Source organism: Heloderma suspectum, chromosome 6, assembly GCF_057233095.1.
Source record: "Heloderma suspectum isolate Gila_16-S chromosome 6, 16-S_ref, whole genome shotgun sequence".
NCBI classification, from domain to species: domain Eukaryota; kingdom Metazoa; phylum Chordata; class Lepidosauria; order Squamata; family Helodermatidae; genus Heloderma; species Heloderma suspectum.
The window spans coordinates 46,868,935-46,895,221 of NC_139463.1; the positions used below are offsets into that span (position 1 = coordinate 46,868,935).

Here is a 26,287-nt window from a genome sequence, read left to right on the forward strand (position 1 = left end):
CAGTTCTTCCACGTTTTTGCTTTCTAAAGCTGCAGCCCTAAGCACACATATTGGGGGAGCAAGTCCCATCTGATTCAATGGGACATACTTGCTCTCAGGATTGTGCTGTAATATTATAATGATCAAATAAAGCTAATTCTGCAAGGGCAGCAGAGAAAGTTAGAAGGAAGCTGGATTTACCTTTATAAAATAACCTCTAACTCAGGCTTCCCCAATCTGGTACCTTCCAGATGTTTTGGACTACAAGTCCCAGCATTCCTGACCACTGGTGATGCTGGCTGAAGCTGCTTGGAGATGGAGTCCAAAATATCTGGAGGCTACCTGGTTGGGAAAGGCTGCTCTAACTGTTTAGATCTTAAAATTGTATTTGGATATTTAGTATACTTTATGGGAATTATGTACAGAATTTTTAAAAAGATGTTGAAAGAAGGTTGTTAAATTATCCATAGATTCAATTACTCTATCCATACTGTGAACGTCAGGCATGCAAGTCCTATGTTCAAACAAGAGTAGCCCTTCTGATCACCCAAGGCAGCAGATCTGGGGCTCTACAAGACAAACAGAATCAACCTATGGAGCGCCAACTACCAGGACGTTCTGCTGCAGGAGCCCCACTAAATGAAATGGGAGCTGCCCAAGAGCACACCTCTCCTGTTCATTTCAATGACGCTTGCACAGCAGAACTTACTGGTGGGTTGTGCTCTGTGTTGGTTAGTGGCTATGGTGGGGATTTTCTGTCTCAAGCATTATAACATATTTGGGAGGAAGGCAGGAGGGCAAAGAGGGGAAAAAGGTGGCATGCTGCATGACTAACCTGGAATTGTGTTATCTAAAATAAATGCTACACAACCGCCAACAAACATGGCTGTAGTGAGAAGAACGTTGAGTACTGGATCAATGCTGGTTATTCCTACAAGAACAGGGGAGAGAGAAAAAGAGTTAGACTAGAACCTGAAGAACTACTATATTTATACATGTAATTTCAGGAGCCAACCTCATACAGTCGATATAGCATACATGTCTTAAACTATAATTCCCATAGCAATGCACATATATGATGTTATTCCACCCCACTCTACCTGGAAACACTGCACATAGTGTGACAGAGTTGCTGCTCAATTTCTCCCTGACTGAATTACTGGAGTGTAAACAACGCTTGGGTGGCAGACCCTGGACAATTTTATCGTATAGGAGGGGGGCATAGCTCCTTGGCAGAACACATGCTTTGCATGCAGAAGTTCCCAGGTTCAATCCCCAGCATATTAAGTTAAAAGGATCAGGTAATGGGAAAGACCTTTGCCTGAAACTCTGGAAAAGTGATGACTTCAGGGTAGACAATACTGGGCTAAGATGACCAATGGTCTGTCTCAGTATAAAGCAGACTTCCCCAACCTGGCACCCTCCAGATGTGTCGGACTACAATTCCCATAATCCCACAGCCTGCAAGGCCAACCATGCTGGCTGAGGGTGATGGGAATTGAAATCCAACACATCCAGAGGGCACCAGGCTGGGGAAGGCAGGTATAAGGCAACATCATTGACCCCCAGCTCTAACTTGCTTGCAACTATTTAGCACTTATAATTGGGGAAAAAAAACATTGTGTGGGAATCCACTGCAACAGGATGTTCTCCATCAACCTGTGGTGAGATATAGCCTATGAAGGTTCTAACATGTATAGTGGGCTTGAGGAATACATGTTGGCAAGAAGGCTGAGCAACCAATTTTTTTAATTCCGTTAACTATGGCTTCTAATCAACTGGCTAATTAATGTTTAAGTACAGTTTTCAAAATAATTATAAATGGTGCCTGTGTGAGGATCCTTGTTCATTTAAGATAACGTACAATATGATAAACAAAACACCAGTTCCAAAACAGCTACAAAACAGACTGTGGAAGATCCATGTTTTAAAGGTATTTTGATTAAGTATGGTTGATGGTAGGAGGGAGCTTGTGTCACTTTCAGGTTGCCCTAGAAAGGCTTCAAGAACAGTAAGTCCTGGCAAGCCCAACTTTACTCTGTAGTTAAAGCTTTAACTAATTAATCATAAGGAACAAATGAACCACCAGCTGACTGATTAATAATTGCAGCCCTTGTTGACCGAGTATAGGCTGAAATATTTACAAGACCCATTCCCACATGGGGCATGTGAATACATACTTCAGAATACTTAAAAAAAAATACTGAATAAGTGTTCAGCATGAGAATGTTTCATATATATAGTAGATTAAGAAAAAACTTTGTACCTGTGACGAGTGGGTTTTGTTGGAGGTAACTCGGAAGGACCAGTCCAAAGAAGATGGAAAACCCAAGTACAAAAAGGTTCCGTGAAGAATTCAAATCTATGAACTGCAGGTTGGAAAGTCCAACTGCAGTAATCATCCCTGGACAAGACATATGACAGACTTTCAGCCTATTCTATGTAATGTGAAATACTACACAGAAGCCCAATATTCTCCAAAGCCCTTCATTAAAAAGCAAATGTAGACTCAATCTTTGCAGAAGTTGAGACAAATGTTTACTGAATGATGCTTAAATATACTGTGACAGCCTAAAGGCTTATGTTTTATGGATGCCTTTGGGAAAGGTTTTTAAGGCTCAGTTGCCCCATCTGTAAATTGGGAAACAGAGTACAGCCTACTTTACAAATGGGCACATGGGAAATGTGGGCTGAAGCTGTGTTTATGTCTGCCTGCGTTGGAGCCCTGGAAAAGTTATACGGCACTTCTTAAAGTTCAAAGCTTAGAGTTCAAAACACTACACAAAGATCTTAAGAGCACTTTGTTCATTAAGAAATGGCATATAAAATATGCTCCAATGCAGACATAAACACAGCTTCAGCCCATATGTCCTCTCAGCCCTTATGAATCATGGAATAGTAGGGTTGGAAGGGGCCTATAAGACCATCGAGTCCAACCCCCTGCTCAATGCAGGAATCCAAGTCAGAGCATCCTGACAGATGGCTGTCCAGCTCCATCTTGAATGCCTCCAGTGTGGGAGAGCCCACCACCTCCCTGGGTAATGGGTTCCATTGTAGCCATGCTCTGACAATCAGGAAGTTTTTCCAGATGTTCAGCCAGAATCTGGCTTCCTGTCACTTGAGCCCTCGATTCCATGTCCTGCACTCTGGGATGATCGAGAAGAGATCCTGGCCTTCCGCCCTGTGACAACCGTTCAAGTCCGTGAAGAGTGCTATCCTATCTCCCCTTAGTCTTCTCTTCTCAAGGCTAAACATGCCCAGTTCTTTCAGTCTCTCCTCATAGGGGTTTGTTTCCAGTCCATGATCATCTTCGTTGCCCTCCTCTGAACCTTTCCCACTACAATGCTATATCCTCGACAACACTTCAGATATACAGTTTATCAACAATCTTAAGTTCTCTGTTAATGATGCTTCTGAAGGGTTGGGTGTGTGTCACTACTGGACAGATGCCTTTCACTCCCAAGAAAACTATGACTGGAGAACTCCAGCACCAGAGACGGTATGCCTATGTATACCAGTTGCTGGGGAACGTGAGTGGGACGGTGCTGTTGCACTCGTGTCCTGCTTGTGGTTTTCTGGTCGACTGCTGGTCGGCCACTGTGTGAACAGAATGCTGGACTAGATGGACCCTTGATTTGATCCAACATGGATCATCTTATGTTCTTATGACAAAACCCCAATGAAAATGACATACATCTAACCATTCAGAAGTGACACTGACACAATGTGGAGGAAATGAACTTAGATTTCAAAAGTTTGTTCAACATAACCTAGTCAGCTTCATCTTTTTTAAACCCCAAACCTCCCTCTTCCATTGTTAGCATTTTGTTGGATACTGTATGCATGTGCATTTAATTCCCTTTGTGAATCTATATCTGTCACTTGACAGTAGAAGCTTCAACCCCACTCCCCACTGCTGTCAACTTCATCCAGCTAGATAAGTGATGCTAGCTCAATTTTAAATGTCCTGTGAGCCCTTTGCAGGAATGTCCTAATTCCAGTCAGACTTCTCTATGGGGATATGAAGTGCCTTTATGTCTTTCCTGAGCTTAATTAATGGCTCAATACATAAGAGCTCTAGTTCAAATTCCATTTTGTACGAGAAGATCACAAGCCTAGGTTTAGAGTGATATCGGCATTGTTGATCAGCTGTTACAAATCTAGCCCAGGACATATATTCAAGGCTTGCTTGGGGGCGATGGGGGCAATCAGTTCTTTTCCTGATGCTAACCATGTTGTAGCCCATGGCTGCCTGGAGCTGCCTGGAAGCTTCAGGGCTCTGGGGAAAAAAGTATGCTTGGGATCTTGCCTGGCACCAGTATGGAAGGCTGTTTTGATAAAGGAATTTTGCATTTTTCTTAAATAGTTTTTGCCTGCTTTGAAATATTTTCTTCCTTTTACTTTTAAATGCCATGGAAATTCTGGTTTCCTTTATCATACATTCCATTTTAATTTGTAATTACAATTCTGTGCATTGGATTTTTCTCTTTTGCCTACTCACATAACTTCTCTGGGATACATGTACCAGACTGATCCCCAGGTAACATTGGTTTTAAAATAAAAATTTAAGGCATTCCTTGGTGGCCTAACAGACAGCTAGGGTGGCGACAATCTACTAAAGTTTTAAAAATAAACTCTGCTCCCCAAGTCACTGTAGCCCTGCACCTGACAGTGTGAGACTCCTCCTGTTCCCACCGTCCATGCATTTGCATAGACATCTGAGGAAAGGAAGCCTGTGAATGCAGATCTCTATGTGCAGAGACTACCCCGGGTTCTGCAACTCTGATGGCATGGGGTTCTGGGATCTGGGGATGCTTACTAAGCAGGTAGGCTTCCTTGCTTCATGCATGCAAATGTGTGGACGGCAGGGGCGAGGGGATTGCATGCCATCAGAGGTGAGGACAGAAATGTGGCCCAGCAGACCCTTACTATATGATTTACACTGTCATGCGAGTAACGTGTAAAGGGGGCTGAAGCCCTTCAAGCTCAAACAAACAGGTGTGATGCGCTCTGAAGCAGTGTTACCAGATGTTAGTATGAGAATTAGGAAGGCACCTCCCTCACGCAAAGGCTACAACCATGTCAGGGTGTGAAAAGAAGAGAAACTGGATGGGTGGAAGCTGACATGGCTACATATAAAGCTTATCCCTAACAGACAAAATATATGGAGAAAATCCAGTACCAAAGAGGGTACAGAAAAGAGCTCCAAGCACCGGATCAGGGAGTGATGCAAACAATGCGCTGAACTTGCCAACCATTCCAAGCAACAGCATGAACGCTGCTCCATACTGAATAACTCGTCGACTTCCAACCTACAAAACACGCCCAGGTGGAAATAAAGTACAATACTTCAGAGATGATCCAACACAGTTTTTGTTGTTGATGACAAATTGAGACATCAGTTTGAAACAAGGCTTTAAATTTGAATTTAAAACCTTGCTTAGAAGGTCAGAATTTTTAAAAAACATGCTCTGGAAAAGAAAGACTTTTTTCTGCAGGTTATAAATTTATTAGATGCAAGGTTTCTTTTCCCAGTTCCTCCCTATTGAAAGTATTCATGCAGGATCTCTGCCAAAAAAAATGTCCCCCAAAAGAGCAAGCAGAAACCCCATCAATTGGGAGGGACTCTTGATGAGACGAGCCTATCAGGACACTAGTGAAGACGTTCTGGAATCCATGAAGGACTACACTGCTGGCAAAACTGAGACTGCAATGCCCTATTACAATTTCTCTCACAGTCAGCTCAGTGACAAAAGGCAAAGAGAAAGAACTAGGGGCAGGTGCAACAACAGGTGGAGAAAGGAAATGGATTAGGGACTGGGTGACATGGAGATGAAGAACAGAGTTGAATATCTCCATTAATGGGGGATGTACACTACCCCCCCAACCTTGCTCCCTCCTACTCAACCGGCTGATACTGGGAATTGGCTGATACTCTCAGCTTTTTCCTTGCTCCATAATAACAAGAGTTTGATACCTTAAAACAAAAACGTTCTCAAGGCCAATTCATATCACCACATTGATCATACGATCACTTAGGGTGGGTGAAACTGCAGATCCGTTATCACCAAGTTACGTTATCATGCGGTCCCAGTACTCAATGGAGACAAGCTGATAGAGTGATTAACCTGGCAAGTAAATTCTTGCTTATAGGCATCTTAGTTCAAAAAGGTTATTCCTGAAGAGTTACATAACAGAACAACCCAAAGTAAAGCACAGCTATTTCCATGGCTCAAGGCTAAACTCTTTGAAGAGAATAACTGAATAATAGGATGCTTTACTCTAAACAAAGGTTCTCAGGGGAAGCAAAGTGTTGTATCAGCAGCTTCACACACAAGCATCAGAGTTCACATGACAATCACGTTTAATTTGAACTGAGTCACACTCTACTTATGGGCAAAGAGTTTCACAAAACTCTTTGACTGCTGTATGATTATCTTAGTTCGGAAAGATTGAGTACAAAGGCAGGCTGCCCTGACAGAACACAGCACTGAAGATAGCTTCCAGATAGAAAAAGTTCTTTCCAAACAGCTTTTCCTATTTTATTTACTACAATCCCACAAATAGGCATTTCGATGCAAAAAGATCTAGACATGTCTGTATAACATTTGCTTGTACACTCCCCCATAAAAAAATAAGGTTTGACACTGCTTGCTCAAAACATTATTTCATCTATGATTGGAAGTCCAGTGAGTAACATCTTCTTAAAACAGATCTGACTAGGTTTCCAGACATTTGCATAAGCATGCAAAGCAAACTGAGGATAACCAATGAGAAAAGAATGTGTAGCACATTAGCAAGAAGGTGATCAGTCTGATAAACCATTTGTTTAGACTTATAAGCAGCATGAATGTGCTACATGAGATGTTGATGGCAAACCTCTGTTTATGGCTACAATTAATTTCATATAAGAAGAATCAAATTACTGCCTAACATAAGGTATCTGCACCACTTCAGTCTGTCAATAAGGCATCTTAAATATAGAAAATGTTATTAATATAACAGTGGCCTACTTGACTCCATCCCCTTCACTGTCTTTGATTTCCAATAAGTACACAAACTAAAAAACATTTCAGTTTGTTGATTTATTGGAAATAAGTAATTTATAAATATAAATTTTATTTATAAAAAGCATTCTAACACCTTTCTATTTGAAATGACTTAAAATTGCCAGGATTAGACTAGCATTTGCAAAGGATGGAAGGTGGGATTTCAGTTTTGTTGCACTCTCTCTCTTCTCTTGTTTTACATATGTAACCAGTCCTAGACGTTCAGGATTGTAAGGGGCACAAATCCAAACCCATATACATATTTGAATGTGTCCTCATTAAGTATAAAATTAGGCCACGGAAATGGAGGCCATCAATACCATGCTACACTTTCATTTACTTGAGCAATTTCCCTCCTCAGATGTTCAAAGAGATGCATCCAGTAGGTGGCAATGTTCACATGTAGACTTTCAAACAAAAATGAAGATAAAAAGCGATTAATGGCTAAACTACACATGACTCTGGTAGATCCATGCATGTTTGTTCCAATCGTGTATAAAGCATGCTGGGGGAGGAGGGTTTCACCATTTATAATTTAAAAGCTTAATTTACAATACTTTACAATTAAATTACAACATGAGCATACAGGTAGAAGTGATGAACCCTCTCACCCTCCCCTCCCCTCTCTATTCCTTAAGGCCCTTTTTCCTGGGCTGCAATACTAAAAAGAAGCCTGGGGGAGACTGCAGGGAGAAAAGCAGCAGGTGGGAAGAGGATTAAAGAAGGGCTAGCCTAGGCACACATGCACACAGAGCATTACATGTGATTGGGATAAACCCAAGTTTAAAGACACAGGTCTGGCACCATCATGTGTGGTTTGACTCTGAGACATTCTGGGATATTCCACACCCAAAAGTGTGGGCTGTTTCTTTTACAAAGATTTTGACAACTGATCACACCTTTTCATTACCCTTAATTAAGTGGGAATAACCATCCCATTTCATATTCACATTTGATAATGGAAGGTAGAATACACCCACTTTTAAAACCACACACTGGATCAAACAATTCATCTTCTTACTGATCTTTAACCTCCCTGAGTGGAAGTACAAAAGCTAACTAATCAGCATTAAAATATCTTAACTATGCAAGCCATAGGCTAAAATCACTTCATATAGTTTATCAGGGAATGGTTTGTTAAAAAATTTCATAGTGGTTAGACTGTGCTCTCTATGTTCAATTTTAATCCATCTTTGCTTTTGAGCAAGCCTCTGTTCTCTACATTAAACACCTGTACAGGAAGGTCTCACTATGCTGAATCTCAAGGACACTGCTAAAGGGACAGCACTTGCTTGTTTGAATAGATCTGGTACCTTCGTAATCCCCAAGACTCCAATGTTAGGGCTAGAAGAAGTGGATCCATTCCCAGTGCCAAACACTCCATCCAATACACAGGAAAGGCCTTCTATGAAAATGCCTCTGCAATTGAAAGAAAAATGCTGAGATGAAGTTATGTGACATGTCAGAAAGGAGAAAAAAACAGCTCAGGTAAATGCAATTATTTTCTGACACTCAAGCAGGACTGAAGGACTAAGTATTCAAGTGTTGAAATAAAAATGTGGTCAACTGGACAAATACTCTTGTGCATTCTTAATATTACAAATAAAGGAAAAAGATATTTTTTAAAACTTCACATCATTACAACCAAAAGGAAAAAGTCTCACCCAATGACTTGCAGTACTCCAGAAACCAAGAAAACTCTCCTATTAGAGACAATGGGACAGTTTGCACAACATGACAGCCCACCATGGGATATGGCCACCATTTTGAATATCCAGTCCCCGAAAGATGTGGTATAACATATCAATCTCCATTTATGATGTATGTGTATATATTGTTGTTTATTATTGTTATTATTATGAAATTGTTATTATTATAGGACTTTGCTATATGTTGTTGCTCTCACTGCTATTGGCTTTGAGCATATTTTTTATGGAAAGGCAGCATACAAAACACTGTTGCTCATGCTGATATTTTAAAAGTTTTTGGAAGCAACATAGCTCTGCAGCCCTGGAGTTTAGGCAAGAGACAGAGAGCTAAATTCAAATGCAGAAAAAGCATGTGGGAAAGTCCTTCTTGGACTGTAACATTCCAGACGACAGGTGAGGAACTGTAGGCTTGAATGCTTCCTCATGTTAAGAAATCCATTCATGGAGAGAGCTACTATGTTAGGGAGGGGTAAATATATAGACATTATTTGAGCAGTCAGCTGACCACTTTGCCAATCCTAAATCAAGAGTTAGGATTAAGCATTAAATAAGATTTTTAAAAGCTGGATGATTGAATATTTTGAAGCCCAAATGGGAATTTGGAAGATACTTCACACATTGAAATACCAAGACATACACAAAGATACTCCTTTGTCAGAGATAATAAGGTGGAACATACGTTACTTGAGAAGAATCTGCTGGATTAATCCTCTCTACTCAGTGCTCAGTGATTAGTTTCTAGAGACATACTGGGGCTCAAGTCTAAGTCTTCATTACCTGGCTTGGAAATCCTAGCCCAAACTGCAGATGTATATGGCTGTGGCTGCTGAGTGCTGATTCACACTTCTTGATTCGTCAGCCCTTCATGACTTGTATATGAAAGTGTAGCTATCTCTGATGAAAAGGTGTGGGAGGTGAGGTGAAGGGATATGAAAGGTCTGTCTGTGATATTTGACTGGGATGGGAATTTGGTTATCCAGCTCACTAGTTGATGCTGCAACATTAAGTTATTATATATATATCTAAACTCACCCTCAATTATGCCAAAGTTGTGAATAATTTGACCCATAATTCTAAGCAGTCATATTGCAAAACCCCAAAGAAATTAACACCCAATTTGCTTTGAAATCCAGGACAATATGAAAAAAATAGAGATGGGCAAAAAAGTGTATTTTTCAGGAGGCGTACCTGTTTATTGCATGGACTGGCGGTGGTGGAGCACAAGATAACCTTGCACAGGCATAATAATCGCCAATTGATTCAATGATACTAGCAACCACTGCACTGAGCATTCCAATTACGCCTGCAGCTGAAACCGTTGGCAATCCCCACTGAACTGTGAAGGCAAACACAATGAAATCTTTCTTATTCCATTTAAAACAAAGTGTCTTTCAAGATGTAAAATGTTCTCTTAGATCACAGGAGATGGCGCATCCTTGGGTCAGGGTGGAGACATTCTATTTTCTTGACATTGGCGTTGGGGGCTTTGTTACACAAACTGACCCTTCATACGTTGTCAGGTTCTATAATAAATTGGGGCCATCTAGAAAGGAGAGCTTCTCTCAAGCACATGCATGCACACTTAGCATCACATATGTTTATCTGTATGTTGCATACAAAACCCGGAAGTGAGAGTATGTGCAGACGTGGAACATCTGTTTCTTACAACTTGAAAGCTTTTCTCTTTTCTTCATGAGCGAAACTGTGGGTAAGTCAGATCAGATTGTTTCGAGGACTGGATTTGACCTATGGCTTGCCAACCGGCCATCCCTGTCTCAGATTATGCAAATACTTTAAAAGCAGAAGTTAAAGCTACCACCAGCGTTCAATATTCATGTGATGAATAGAATATTCATGAGACAGCTTTTTTTTTCTTTCACTAACAGCATCAAGAGCACCTTCAGCTTAATCCACACCACTGTTAAGCCAAGATATATGAAGCTGTCTTAGACCAAATCAGATTGTTTGTCCATCTGTGTCAGTATTGTCTCTTAATCTGACTGGCAGCCACTCTCCAAGGACTCTGGCTACGATATTTCGCAGCCTCTTGCTCTTTAACTGGAGGTGCTGTGGACTGAACCTGGGACCTTTTATATAAATTTATTCTATCACTGAGCTATGAGCCCTTCCTGTGCAAATCCAAAAACCTAAATTTAAACTGGTTTGTGACAGAATCTGAATAATATCTGACTTCATTTAACTTCTATGAAACAGTGAAAGCAACATAGAGACCAAACATTGCACTCTTATTTCTATAGCTATATGCCAATGAGAAAGTAACATTTTCTTACTTCTACAAGGCACAGAAAGAAAGAAACAGATGTAAGTCTGGAGTAATCACATCAAAAACCAAAGCTTTGAGGGAGATGCTCCCCCTTCTCTGAATGCTTGCTAGCTGCACTTACATGGATAAGGAACCTTGAACCATGGTGCTACCAAAAGAACTCCTTGCCTAGCATCAGTGCGTGCATAGAATCCATACTTTGTGTTATCAGGTGGAAAGACATCTGTCACAGTGAAGATGAAGCACAGCAACCATGATACCAGAATGGCTAAAATGATCTGCAGTGGGGAATAGAAAGACATTTAGAATATGGTAGCAAGGTAACAGTGAATGCCCATGGGCACAGAGGATCTCATTATTAATACTGCATCATAATTTTCCAATGGGGAAAAATTCTATTCTTTCCTTAAAAATAAAAGGAAGGAAGGAAGGAAGCAAGCAAGCAAGCAAGCAAGCAAGCTTTAAAAACCTTTTAAAAATCTTTCCAATTCAAATGGGAACTTTCATACAATTTCCCAAACTGGGAATGTCTCCAAATAAGCACTTAAAGGTGCAATCTGAATGTCCGGACCGAAAAAAAAGTCCTACAACTCCTAGCATCTCCCAGCCAGTGGTAGGACTTCTTCTGTCTAAACATGTACAAGATTGCACCCTAAGGGATTGATATTGATCCTTTCAATATAACAACTAAGCGCTGCACATACTGTTGAACAGTGGATACCACTGGAATTTTTTAGAAAATGCTGTAGCACAATCTGTAGTACTATTTTCTCTTACTAAAGAGCCTGAATCTTATGCCTTTCATCAACTGGAAGATGCCCCCAAATTCACTGATCATTTTGTTGTCCCTTTCTGGATCTTTTTCAGCTCAATTTATATTCTTTTTAAGGTGAGGAAGGCAGAACTGTATGTAGCATTCCAGATTATAGGTATACTACAGATTTATTTAACAGGTTTATGGTACTTCCTATTTTATTTTCATTCCATTTTCTAACAATCCTTAACACTGAGTTTGCTTTTTCACAGTTAAGGCTCACCAACATTGCAACAGACATCTGAGCAGGTACATAGCCTAAAGAGGCTGAATCTCTTTAGACTGAAACCAGGAAACAGAAAAGACTGTTCACACTCAAAGCTTATCCATTACTTTGTCCTCAGCATTGATTTTGTAATATGGTTGTAGCAAAATCAATTACAGCCTCTTATAAATTCAAATAGAGAAAAAAACCCAAACCCATAGAAGGCTTCCATTTTGATAGTAACAAGTAGAAGGAACAGCAGAAGCACAGCTAAAGCCGAGCAGAGAACTCAGGTGATTTACTTACAGGAAACATTTTAAAAAGTTGTAACCGGTATGCAGTCCATCCTTTTTTGGATTTGTAGATTGGTAAAGGGAATTTGACATTTCGAGCATATTGAGAAAACAAGAGCACTAAGAAAATAGTCCTGGAGAAGGGGAGGGGGGCGGGAAAAGGGAGAGAAAAGTTAATCTATTCACTAATTTGACAGTGAATCGAAATAATTGTGATTTCTAGCAGTTATACTGTACTTATTCTTGTATACTTGCATATTTAACTATTTTTAGAGTCAGGGAAAATAAGAAATTTACCTTTAAAAAATGTAAATATTAAAGGAAAGCACCTTTTCTAAAATATGCTTTACAAACATAAAATTTTTACTACTTGGAAGCTCTAAGAACTAAAACATCACAGGGAATTTGCTTTTCAGCCTTCAAGATTAATGCCCATTAGAACAGATACATTTGGTTTGTGAAAGAAGCGAGATCACCACTTCAGAAGGCCAGCTTAGGTTTTAGCAGCTTTGAGGGCCCCACTGACCTGGTTTAGACCACACCACGGCCCACCGTGGATTAATTAACCCTTGGGGCACCAGGGATATACCGTCCACCATTATGGATATGCAGGCCCCAGCCAGGTGTTGCCATGGCTTGTCATGTCATCCGAACCCATGCAGTGAGGATTATTTGAGGATTAAACAACCCTCTCATAACCGTCTATTTTAGGGTTATGCAAGAGTTATTTAACCCTCAAATAACTTCCACCATCCTGGACGACAGATGAGCCCTGGCAACCCCAGCCAGGGCTTGCATATTCATAATGGTGGATGGCATGTGCCGCAGCTCCTCGCAGGTAAATTAACTCACGATGGGCTGTGCCACTGTGTCTCCATTGTGGGAACTGGGGCAGGACAAAACCATCTGCCTACTCCTAAGGGAGAAGGCCAATATCAAAACCTAATTAGGAATAATTAATTCTGGTGCATTTTCTAAGTTCATTAAAACATGTTATGTCTTTTTAGAGCAGGAGAGGGCAACCTGTGGCCCTCCAGATGTTTTGGCCTATAAGGCTCCGAGGTTGGTTCCCTGAAAACAGACCCCCAACCCCACCAGCACTGCCTCGTAGGCAGCATGGATCGGGCCCATGCTCTTAAGAGCAGCATTCCTGCGGGCGGGCTGGGGCAGGGAGGTCAGAAATGCCAGTACGACACTTCCTATGTGTCATCCAGCCGCCGCTTCCCACACTCTGAGGTCCTGCAGCTAGACAGCCGAAATTGGCTGTCTAGCCACGAAAGCAGGGCAGGGGGAGTGAGCAGGCGATCCGCTCCTCACCTCTCCTCCTGCCCTGCACTGGATTGGTGGTCACCCCCGGGGTCGGAGGCGACTGTCGATCCACATAGGATTGCTCCCTAACTCCCTTTAACTCTAGCCAGCATAGTCAATGGTGAGCGCTGATAGCAGTTGTAGGCCAAAGTAAGTTGGCCACCTCTGTTTTAAAGTATACTTTATACTTTAAAGTATAAAGCCAAAAGAGAAGTTCAAAAGGGAAAAAAAACTGCAGGTAATCTATAGGACTTACTCCTAAACCTGGGGAAACATACAGTTTATACAACAAAGATGTAGCCAGGAGAAAAAGAAGGGTTTTGCTTGAAAAGCTTAGGCAGACCCTTTTAAGTTCAGGGCCCAGCTGTTTAAGTGTGTGGTCCTGAAAGGATTATGTCCTTATGAGGGAGGCCTTTGCTTCATAGGCCCTCTGCGGTGCCAAGCCACGCTAACTGGTCTAAAATGGCTCCTCAGCAAACACCTGTCTGGGCTGCCTTGCTTGTTTGCCATGGGATCTGAAGCAAGGGCACGGTAAGCCAACTCAAGGTTGAATTACTCTGAATTACTAAGTTCTGAAACAAGATGACTTCTGACCTATAAGCAAATCCTTGGGGTGCACATTAGCAACAAATCTGTGTGCCATTAGACATCTTAAGAATCTGTGCTGTAACAAGATAGTTGTCTTTATGGTGAGTGCCAAACATAACTCTGTGAAATGCAAATCTGCCAGGAACACAGCTATAGCATCCTAAATAAACTTCCCTGAAATTCTAAGAGGGGCAGGTTACATCCCCACATATCAAAGAATGAGGCTCAGAATCCAAAAGAGAACAGATCAGTTCTCTTTCAGGCTTGAGGCACAAAGATATGGTCACTGCAGATATGGTCATCTGATGCCATGACCTTCTGTTATTTATTTATTTATTTGATTTCTATACCGCCCAATAGCCGAAGCTCTCTGGGAAGTTCACAAAAATTAAAACCAAACACACAATAAAACAATTTAAAATATATAGAATATTAAAACCACAATATAACAATACAACCACAATAAAATCTAGCAGCAGTGCAGGAGTTTAAAATACAGATTTAAAACAGCAAAGATAAAAATTTAGAAAGCTAAAATGCCTGGGAAAATAAAAAGGTCTTCACCTGGCGCCGAAAGGAATACAATGTAGGCGCCAGGCGAACCTCACTAGGGAGCTCATTCCAGAGCCGGGGTGCCACAGCAGAAAAAGCCCTCCTCCTAGTAGCCACCCGCCTCACTTCCTTTGGCAGGGGCTCACGGAGAAGGGCCGCTGATGATGATCTTAAGGTCCGGGCAGGCACATATGGGAGGAGGCGATCCTTCAGGTAACCTGGCCCCAAGCCGTTAAGGGCTTTGAATGTTAACACCAGCGCTTTGAATCGGGCCCGGAAATGGACTGGCAGCCAGTGCAGCTGGAAAAGTACTGGCGTAATATGAGCTCGCAGGCCAGTCCCTGTTAACAATCTTGCTGCCCTATTTTGGACCAGCTGAAGTTTCCGGACCGTTTTCAAAGGCAGCCCCGCGTATAACGCATTGCAGTAATCCAGACGAGAAGTTATCAGAGCATGGATAACTGTAGCTAGGCTATCCCTGTCCAGATAAGGGCGTAGTTGGTATACCAGCCTAAGCTGATAAAAAGTGCTCTGTGCCACTGAGTTCACCTGTGCCTCAAGTGACAGTTCTGGATCAAAGAGCACCCCCAAACTATGAACATGATCCTTTAGGGGGAGTGCAACCCCCTCCAGAACAGGTTGAATATCACCTAGCCGGGCAGACGAACCACCCACTAACAGTACCTCCGTCTTGTCTGGATTGAGTTTCAGTTTATTGGCCCTCATCCAGTCCATTACCGTGCCCAGGCACTGATTCAGAACAGCCACTGCCTCACCTGGTTTTGATGAGAAAGAGAGGTAGAGCTGGGTGTCATCTGCATATTGATGGCACCTCAGCCCACACCTCCGGATAACCTCCCCCAGCGGTTTCATGTAGATGTTAAACAGCATAGGGGATAAAATAGAGCCCTGTGGAACCCCATGGCACAATTGCCATGGCACAGAGCAGTAATCCCCCAGCACCACCTTCTGGAATCGGCCATCCAAGTAGGAGCGGAACCACTGTAGTGCAGTGCCTCCAACTCCCAACCCAGACAACCTATTCAGAAGGATACCATGGTCGATGGTATCGAAAGCTGCTGAGAGGTACAGGAGAATCAACAGGGTCGCACTCCCCCTGTCCCTCTCCCGGCAGAGGTCATCCCACAGGGCGACCAAGGCAGTTTCCGTTCCAAAACCAGGCCTGAAGCCCGATTGAAATGGATCTAGATAATCCGTTTCATTCAACAGTGCCTGTTACATATGAACAAGTGCCTGTTACATATGAACGAGTGAAAAAAGAAAGCCTCCTTGTGCTTAAACAGAATCCAAACCTTAAAAAAACCCCACAACCTACAACCTTACAATAATTTAAAAATATTGTTTGTTTAAACAGGAACATTTGATCTACTGCTACATCACGTTATTATAATATTATGTTTTCTAATGCAAAAGTTGCTGGGAGGGGGGTTACCAGCCCCCTGCCACCAGCTTCCACTTTTTCATATGCTTTTTCACACCTGTTCTTAGCCAGCTGTATTCCCAATCTGCTGGTGATTCTGTTGTTGTTTTTTTGGCTTAAGAGGACTTCATGATGTGATCCTAGCCATAGGAATCATGTAAGTAAATGTAATGACATCACAGACAGTTTGGTTATCGGATATGTCACTGAAGGCAAATAAAATGTTCACATATCCCTCACTCTGGTGGGGGAGGGGGTCGTGTCCCCACTGTCAAAGCAACCAGGCTCTTAACCATAATTAAGACTCTTAACCAGTCTGTTATGTATCCCGAGCCACATTTTGCTACAATTAGTCAGTGGACTGGGATGAGGGAGTGTTTGCCTGGTTGCCTTGGCAATGGGACAAATACTACCCCATCCCCCGCCCAATGTTTACATGGTTTCACAAAGAGTGCAAGAAATCACCAAAAAAGCAGGCCCAAGTTTTGTGGGGGATGGGAGTAACTGCAAAATGTGGACCCATTTCAGCTCACCACTAGAATCTTGCCCTTAAGCAATTTCTCAGATGGTTTCACAATCTCTCTACAAAACAGGCAGGTCTTCTTATCGAGATGTGCATCATTGTGCAATCAATCCACTTGACATGTACTTCAGAGTTCAAAGTCAAGAGTTCTGTCAGTGGTGAATTGGCCCCTGTTACAATATTCTTGATTTAAGAAGTGAGGAAATCCGTCTTGGTTTAAGAGGCAACAATCCACTGAATTTGAACTTGTCTTGAATAAAGTATCAATATTTCTGATAATGCTGAACAGTGTGTATCAGCTTGGACTGAATATATTTTGCATATTTTACAGATTTATTCTGCTTCCTTTGAATTTGGTGGTTGTACTCTGGATTCAGATTTTAACTCTGGCAATGTATTCTCAAGATCAAAAATGATTTCACCTTTGGGATTAGGCAGCAGCTAAGTTCAGAAAATATAGAGGTACTCTATTGAGTGTGTGAAAAATGTAACATAACCCAAAGTACATCAAAAAGGACTCTTCTTGCAGATTATTTGGCTTCCCTATTAAACATGGCCAGGTGTAAATCATTTATGATTTACCTACATTGATCCCTCAGTCATACCCACTGTAACAACTTCAGTGGCAGGCTTCGCTTGAATCCATTTAGATGGTCCCATTTGGTTCATCTCCTATCAATTCTCATTTCTACATTTGTCCAATACATAATGCAGATCCTGATCAGATCAAAACCAAGTTTTATATGCAACTATTAAGTCTATCTCCCTTCTCTCACCACCCATGTCTGTGCAACTCAAATGCTCATCAGAGCTCTGCAGATTGCCATTTGCCACAGGCAAATAGTTCCTTCCAAGCAATCCACTTCTCCGACGCATCACTCAAGCTGCCCTGTGACAAGCAGGAACAAGTGACTAATGTGTGTGCGCACACGCGTGTACATGCGTTCATGTATATATTTGAGACTGGTCGAAATCCAATCAACTTTGCACAACAAAATTCAGCTGGTTTTCATAAGAAAAACCCTCATAGATAGCTATTCTTTCAAGCAGCAGTCCTCAAGAGATTCATTCTGGCTGGTCTAAGTAAAAAACAAAACAATACTGAGCCTCTGGAACTTTAAACAAGTAAACCAAGGTTTGGTATTTTTACTGCCGAAGCACAAGGTTTAATCAGAGCAAGGTAACAGGATAACATGGAACTACAGAAATGACGAATATGTATGAATATTGAGGGAAGACTTAAACGATGGTGCTATATTTCTGAACATATTAATATGCCACAATTCCAACTGCTAATATCAGGCCTCAGTCTACTACTGGCCATCCAATCAAGGAGAAGATGAGGATGAAACTTTTGAAAAGCAAATAGCCAATGTTTCAAGGAAGCATGACGTATTAGTAATGGGGGACTTCAATTTCCCCAATATTTGTTGGGAGACAAATTTTGCAAAACATGGGCCCTCCAGGAAATTCCTGACTTGTATGGCGGATAACTTCCTCCTATAGAAAGTAGAGGAAGGAACTAGAGGATCGGCTATCCTTGACTTGATCCTAACCAACACAGATGACTTAGTGGGTAAAGTAGCAGTTACAGGAACTCTGGGGGAGAGTGACCATGCTATACTTGAATTCATGGTTCTAAAGGAAGCAAAAGCAGAGTGTAGCTAAACCTGTACCCTGGATTTTAGGAAAGCTGATTTTAATAAACTCAGAACAATGATCAGTAAGGTCCCATGGCAAGCCACACTAATGAGAAAAGGAGTCCAAGATGGGTGGGAGTTTTTACGAAAGGAAATTCTTAAGGAAATTCAATTACAAACAATTGCAACAAGAAAAGGTGGAAGACAACAGAAGAAGCCAATGTGGCTTCACAAAAAGCTTAGAGATGACCTGAAAACAAAGAAGGACACACATAGGAAGTGGAAGGAAGGCCAAGCAACAAAGGAAGAGTACAGGCAGGTAGCACAGAATTGCAGGGATGGCGTCAGAAAGGATATAGCTGAGAACGAGCTGAGGTTAGCGACGAATGCTAAAAGCAACAAAAAAGCTTTCTTCGGCTGCGTGCATAGTAAAAGACAGAGGAAAGAAATGGTGATTCAGCTATTAAATGGCAAAATGATAACAGATGACAAAGAAAAGGCAGAAGTGCTCAATTCCTACTTTGGCTCAGTCTTCTCCCAAAAGAGGGTCTATGACCCCCCCAGCAAAGGCAAAGTACAGGCTGAAGGGGAAGGATTGCAGCTTGAGGTCAATAGGCATATGGTCAAGGAACACCTCATTACTTTGAATGAGTTCAAATCTTCAGGGCCAGATGAACTGCATCCTAGAGTAATAGAGGAACTGGCAGAAGAACTCTCAGAACCACTGTCTATTCTCTTTGAGCAATCATGGAGGACGGGGGAAGTGCCAGATGACTGGAGGAGGGCTAATGTTGTTCCTATCTTCAAAAAGGGTAAAACAGAGGAACCTGGGAACTACAGACCAGTCAGTCTGACATCAATCCCTGGGAAAATTCTGGAGATGATAAAGCAATCCATCTGTAAGCACCTTGAAAACAATGCAGTGATTACTCGAAGCCAACATGGATTTGTCAAGAACAAATCCTGCCAGACGAATCTGATCTCATTTTTTGATCAGGTCACCTCCCTTGTGGACTGTGGGAATGCTGTGGACATAATATATCTCGACTTCAGCAAAGCTTTTGACAAAGTGCCCCATGATATCCTGATGAGCAAACTAGCTTAAAGTGGGCTAGATGAAACTATGATCAGGTGGATCCACAGTTGGCTACAGAATCGGACTCAAAGAGTGCTTATCAATGGGATCTCCTCAAACTGGGGAGACGTAATGAGCGGGGTACCGCAGGGCTCAGTCCAGGGCCCAGTGCTCTTCAACATTTTTATTAATGACTTGGAGGAGGAAGTGCAGGCAATACTGATCAAATTTGCAGCTGACACAAAATTGGGCGGGATAGCTAATACCTTTGAAGACAGAAACAAAATTCAAAGTGATCTTGACAGACTGGCGCTCTGGGAAGAAAACAACAGAACAAGATTTAATAGGGATAAATGCCAAGTTCTACACCTAGGAAAAAGAAACCAAATGCACAGTTACAAGATGGGTGATAGAATCACAGAATAGTAGAATAGTAGGGTTGGAAGGGGCCTACAAGGCCATCGTTGGAAGGCCTTTAGTAGGGTTGGAAGGGGCCTACAAGGCCACATTGATACGTGGCTCAAAAATACTACAAGCGAGAAAGATCTTGGAATTGTTGTAGATCACAAGCTGAATATGAGCCAACAATGTGATGTGGCAGCAAAAAGGGCAAATGCTATTTTGGGCTGCATTATAGTTTCCAAATCCTGGGAAGTACCAGTTCTCCTCTACTCAGCACTGGTTAGGCCTCATCTGGAGTACTGTGTCCGGTTCTGTGTGCCACACTTTAAGAAGGATGCAGACAGACTGGAGAGGGTTCAGAGAAGGGCAACGAGGATGATCAGGGGACTGGAAACAAAGCCCTATGAGGAGAGACTGAAAGAACTGGGCACGTTTAACCTTTAGAAGAGTAGACTGAGGGGAGATAGGATAGCGCTCTTCAAGTACTTGAAAGGTTGTCACAGAGAGGAAGGCCAGGATCTCTTCTTGATCATCCCAGAGTGCAGGACACGGAAGAATGGGCTCAAGTTAAAGGAAGCCAGATTCCGGCTGAACATCAGGAAAAACTTCCTGACTGTTAGAGCAAGATGACAATGGAACCAATTACCTGGGGAGGTGGGCGGCTCTCCCACACTAGAGGCATTCAAAACGAGGCTGGACAGCCATCTGTCAGGGATGCTCTGACTTGGATTCCTGCATTGAGCAGGGGGTTGGGCTCGATGGTCTTGTCAGCCCCTTCCAACCTTACTCTTCTATGATTCTATTATTCTACGATAAATATGATCCCCCGCCCTTTTTCCCAAAGTAACAGTGGTGGTATACTGCTACTGTTGGCAGCCCTCATCAGGAATGTATGCATGACCAAGTATCACAGTGGTTATTAGCAATAGCTAGCTATTGTGGTGAATAGTAGAGAATAAATTAACCAAAGGTCTTGTGCATCACTGGAGGGGGCAAATGGAATACAACTGGTCACCCCATAGCTGGTGACTACTGATGTTGTACCAGCTCTGGGACTAACTCCGAAAAGGTGCCTTTGGAGTCAGAAGTGCTAATCCTACTACTGTTACACTAAGCTGAATATTACCTATATAACAAGAAAAAAATTAACATGGATTTTACACACAAAAACCAAACACACAAAATTACCATAGGTCACTATTCACCATGAATAGTGTTTCATCATACAGATTAGCAGGGCATTCACACTGGTTGCCCCAAGATGACTTTAGCAGAGGAAGTCTGGCAAAGTCTCTTTCTCCTGAGTTACGCACAACATGGATTTCAGGTTGGCCTTTGGAAGTCAGTCATCCAGATGCTGCTAGTTTTTTATTATGTTTTGTTTTATACTTTTATTATTATTGTTAGCTGCTTTACACATTTGAAAAGCTAGCCCACTTTTTTTTCCAAATAATAAACAATTTTTTGAAGATCTGAATCTCCATGCAGATCACCCACTTGATAAATTTATGCTCAATTTAAGATAGTGGCTTGAGGAGTAAGAGGCAATGATCGACAGCAACTTGTGGCCCTTCAGATGTTTTGGTCTACAGCTCCCATTATTGCTCATCATTGGCTATGCTAACTAGGGCTGATGGGAGTTGTAGGCCAAAACATCTGAAGGGCCACAGGTTGCCCATCCCTGATCTATAGTGACTAACTTTGGCAGTTTCATATGCTCAGGTTGTCAAGTGATTACTGTACAACATCAGCTGTCAAGGTGGCCAAGAATACTTACAGCATGGCTATGCCCCAATGTTTGCCTGCTCTTTCCCCAGCAGCCTGGAAACCAGAGAGCCCAATGAGAGCCACAGTTGGTGTAATAGTCAGAGGCCCAATGTATCTGAGGAGTGCTCCTGGCAGGCCCAGGAACCCAATCACCACTTCTATCAGAGATGACATGATAATAGCACCTTGGATCTGAACACAGAGAAAAAGAAACAGCTTAATTAGATTATTTTTATAAGAAGTTTTTTATGTAACCGTGGCGTGTTTGAAATGGATTATGAACTGCAAGTCAACGAGTTCAGTGACTAGAACTGGGCAACGGCAAGTGTTATTCAACGGAGTGCTTAAGCAGTAAGTTTTCTAGGCTAAAGAATATCTGAAGTTCAGGGGTACATTCCATGTTACCAACAGAAGTCGGTTCAACAGAAAGGTTACCAACTTCATTCACTTCCTCTTACTGCTTAAGCACATTGCTTAGGTTTTAACACACAACGAGGTCATTAGACCAGTCTGGCAGTTGTGTCAACAGTACATCACACTGTCATACAGGAAGACCTGTGTTACAAGCTAACCTTTAAAGTTCTCAGTTCGAACCGGCAAGGGCTGGTGGTGCCACGGAGGTGATGCTCTTAGCTCCTAGGGGCAGAGTGTATGATGCATTTGGTCACACGTACTCTTTAGAAGCTGGCATAGAGCAGCGCAGTGGTCTCAGGAGACTGTCAGCCCCCCCTTGGCTGCAGGCCTCTTGGCAGGATGGAGCTATGGTTTGAAGATGGGGAAGAGAGAGGGGATGTTTTAAATTGCGGAATAACTGGCAGCCCAAAGCAATGGGATGGGAGAAAAGTTCCATGACACATGTGTGCACTGGGGTCTATGCTAGTTTTTTCCTTGTAGTGAGATTCTTACTGATAAAGGACATTTATTTTGGATTCTTAAGGATAAAGGACATTAGCACCTAAAGATTGGGTGTTATAAAAGGGAAGGAGAAACTAAGCAGCCAGATTAACATGTAGTTTTTGAAAGCTAGGCACTGCTTCCAATTGTACTTGACTTTCTGAAACAAAACTACAATGGGACAAAGTGCTGATTCTTCTCCTTGCAAAGCAGTTGACTGCATTGCTAAATAAGATGATTTAGTGGTTTGGTAGCAGCTAATTAGTTATTTATGCTATTACTGGTGAGAAGCGCTTGCATTTTATAAGACGCAGAATGCCAACTCCCTGATGTGACAGCATGGCCTCACCAAGAATGTAATACACTTCTCTGGGTTTGGGGGGCTTTGCAGCTAAAAATGAACATACCAGCTAAAATCTGCATTGAGAGAATATGACACATCCAAAGCCCCATGCAAAGGGCAGTAAGGAAAGAGGGTAACAATTCTAACAATTCAGAGGTCATCTGGATGAGAAGCACCCACTGAAGGGAGAAAACAGCACTGAATACATTGCGCAAATTACCTCTCGTATCCTAGGGTACCAGATATGTTCTGTGTGCAGCAGCTCCGTCGTTACATTTGCAACCGTTATAGCTTGTAAGGGTAAAAAGGAACACTTCTCATTATGGCAAGATAAAATAAAATGTTTTTAAATACAGAAGAGTTTAACCTCTTCTAACTTGAGGTTTCCTCCCCACCCACCCTCACCCCACTTCCAACATTACATTCTTCATAGAACACGAAGGGGACCAAAGGAGCTGCAAGTTCTAAATTATGGCAGGAAGGGTAGTCTACCTAAGGCATCCCCAGCATGTCCAAATAATCCCTGAAAACCTCCAAGCAAGGAGACTGCAGAACTTTAGCAGCATGCTCTGTTGCTCCATACCACATCCCCTATACCCCTAAATCCTAGATGCTGAGGACAAACAGCAGGGGAAAGCCATCAGCTGCATGCTCTGCCTGGAAGTGGCTGAGGGCACCTGGATGGTGGCTATTGAAAATGCTGGCACAGGCGATACTTCTGTTCCTAGGGACTGCTCCTGTAATCAGTACAGCTTTCCTGAGTGTTTAACCTCATTTTTCCTTCCACAGGTTTAATTCAACTGTTTGGGCATCCTATTCTCAATGGATGGGATCTACATTTATCTCCAACGCTTTTCGAGTTTCATTTATCTTCCCTTTAATCCCCACCCCCACCCCACCCCAGCCAGTAACCCTAGTTTTCTTCTTCCTTCACATAATTTGGAAGCAAACTTGGTTTTGCCCATTAAATAAGCTGTATTTACTGCACTCATGGGCTAACCGCTAATGCAACACAATATACCAGAGTGGGTAACCCCAAATGGCACAAAAAGGCACAGAACCACTTAAAAGCTGTGTGAGAATATTTTCATAGCTCAGATAATGTGACTTTTGCATATTGTGTCTCCAAATTTGTCGCCTATTAATTTGGCTGGCTAGACTGCAATAGCAGCTTCTGTCTGACGCCTCATGAAGGTTAGAAGTGGTCTAGAAAGACAGGACAAGGGTTCTTTTCATAAACAAAAAGTTCTATATTTATGACTCCTGAGTAATTTCCACATATCTAGACACAGTAGCACTTCCCCAAGGCATGGAGGAATGTAATCGTCATGATCTATTAAGAGTTGTGGCTAATCTATTTGACATAAAATATAGCAATTCACACACTAAAATCTATGCCTAGAGGGGTCTGACCTTCTACACAAAAGGAACAAAACAGATTCTGTAACCAGAAAGTTTTAAGTCATGCGATTATTAAAATTACGTATTTTAATATGTTTCACACTTGCTTTGAATTTGAAAGCTTTTGTCCTTTTGTTTTGTCCACATTTAGGACAGAGGGTTTACAGCACTGTGAAGCAACTAGGACTTATACTGAGTAAAATACCATCACGTGTCTCCTGACTATGCATGAAGTTAACCAGGGAAACTGATGGGAAACACTCCCAGTCATTAATATTTCTGAATTAGAAAGTTGCTCAATATGCAAATCTTTCTTACAGCTGCAGATTTCCCTGTGAAATGACTCAGTTTTAAAAGGAAGCATTTCCTCTTCAAATGAATTTAATTAATACAAAAATTCATCATTTTAAATAAAGATCCTAAGTTTTGGTGAATATTTTACAGGTTATGTATTTAAAAGAATATTTTAGCTATTGATAGTGAAACAACAACAACCCATATGAGACAGCGGGGGCTGTTTGCACAACACAACAGCCTAATGTGGGTTATTTAACTGCAAGCTTTTGGCGCTTGTGGGGGGTGTTCATCCACCAAGTTGCATATGCAATGCCTGCTCAAACTTCAGTTTAACCATGGCCTTATAGAGCTGAACTTGGACATGCATGTCTCAGCCTTAATTTCCAACAGCAAATTGGCACAATAATGGCTTTTCTCAGACAGTAGTTGTTTAAAGGGCAACTCTGACCTAATTATAAGCCATCATCACAAGAACAGTTTACATACAATCTTCTTTGATATTTGTTTGGGCTTTCCTGGGAACCTGGCATATATTTTGATTCCAAGGGTGATTCAAAGCAACCTATGGCAAAGTGCCTTGAGTCATCAGGGCTTGATCAATCTGTCTTCTTAAGTAACTGATTTGGTCCTGGCCTCTACTCATTATATTTCCCGAAGAACTTTTGTGCTGCTTTAAACTTGTTTGCCCTATTAAGGTGTTTCTCTCACTCCTCCTATTTGCTTCTGTTTTAGATAGATAAATAAGTCTATCAAGTTCCAGTTACATAAAACTGTGCAAATGTATTCAAGACACTGTGGCTAGCAAGTAACAATAAAAGTCTCTTTCACTTGGAAAAATGTTGGATAACCAAGACAGAAATAATAAAAGATTGATTCTAGTTTCTACTCTGAAAATCAAAGGGTCTTAATGGCTGTGTTTGCACACAACTCTAAACAATGGTTTAGCACTTGTGCACTACCCCCTCCCCCTCTTCTGGCACTGCTGTGAGGATTTCAGAAACTTTTACTTCCATTTTAGACTAACCACAGCTTGTCGTGATGTCTGGCCCTGGACAAGCTGTAGTTAGTTTTAACTATGGTTAATGGAAACAAGCCACCTTCAAACAATAGTTTATGAAGTTGGTGTGTTTTCACTAGTGGTATTTAAGATTAACCACAGTTTAGGAATTAAATGCAACACTAAACTGTGGTTAATTTAAAACAGAAGCAGAAGCTTTAATTCACCTTCTCATGGTCACAGACAACGGGGTGGGGTGGGGGGGGAAGCATGAGAGACTAAAGCTCGCTGTAGCTCATTCTCATAATGCTAAACAAGGTTTGGGCAAAATGTGGCCCCACTGCCCCCATTGTGCCCCCCCCACGGAATCCCCCTGCTCCCCCCCATGGAATCCCCCCCATGAAAAAATGGTGTCCCTAGAGGCTACAGAGGACTCAGATGGCCAAATTTCACTCCACTGCAAAATAAATTTGTCCCTTTGGATGCTCCATAGTTGCTACAGATAGCCAAAAGGGTTAAATTTAACTTACATACAAGTTTAATGTAACATCTGTAGTGCTGTGTACTGCTATGAAGTGGTCTGTCACCGAATTTCAGCAGCAGACCAGCAATTCTGGCTTTTTCCCCCCAGGGGAAAAAGTCTTGCTGGCAGTGTCTCATGTTGGGGGTCCAAGGGTGAAAATGGCTCCTGGACCTATGGACATTGCCCATCCCTGTACTAAACCA

The 26,287-nt window shown here is 42.0% G+C and overlaps 1 protein-coding gene across 1 annotated transcript in view; it reads right to left on the reverse strand.

Moving 5' to 3' along the window:
• The window catches only part of SLC23A2 (solute carrier family 23 member 2), a 117,351-nt gene that overhangs the window by 7,758 nt on the left and 83,306 nt on the right, over window positions 1-26,287 (reverse strand). The window contains exons 8-16 of the mRNA XM_084804192.1: window positions 23,087-23,157; window positions 21,640-21,821; window positions 12,347-12,467; window positions 11,143-11,299; window positions 9,926-10,073; window positions 8,342-8,447; window positions 5,162-5,291; window positions 2,246-2,383; window positions 815-910 (exon numbers count right to left, since the gene is read on the reverse strand). Of these exons, the coding sequence (XP_084660318.1) occupies window positions 815-910; window positions 2,246-2,383; window positions 5,162-5,291; window positions 8,342-8,447; window positions 9,926-10,073; window positions 11,143-11,299; window positions 12,347-12,467; window positions 21,640-21,821; window positions 23,087-23,157 (1,149 nt within the window). The remainder of the gene's footprint in view (window positions 1-814; window positions 911-2,245; window positions 2,384-5,161; window positions 5,292-8,341; window positions 8,448-9,925; window positions 10,074-11,142; window positions 11,300-12,346; window positions 12,468-21,639; window positions 21,822-23,086; window positions 23,158-26,287) is intronic.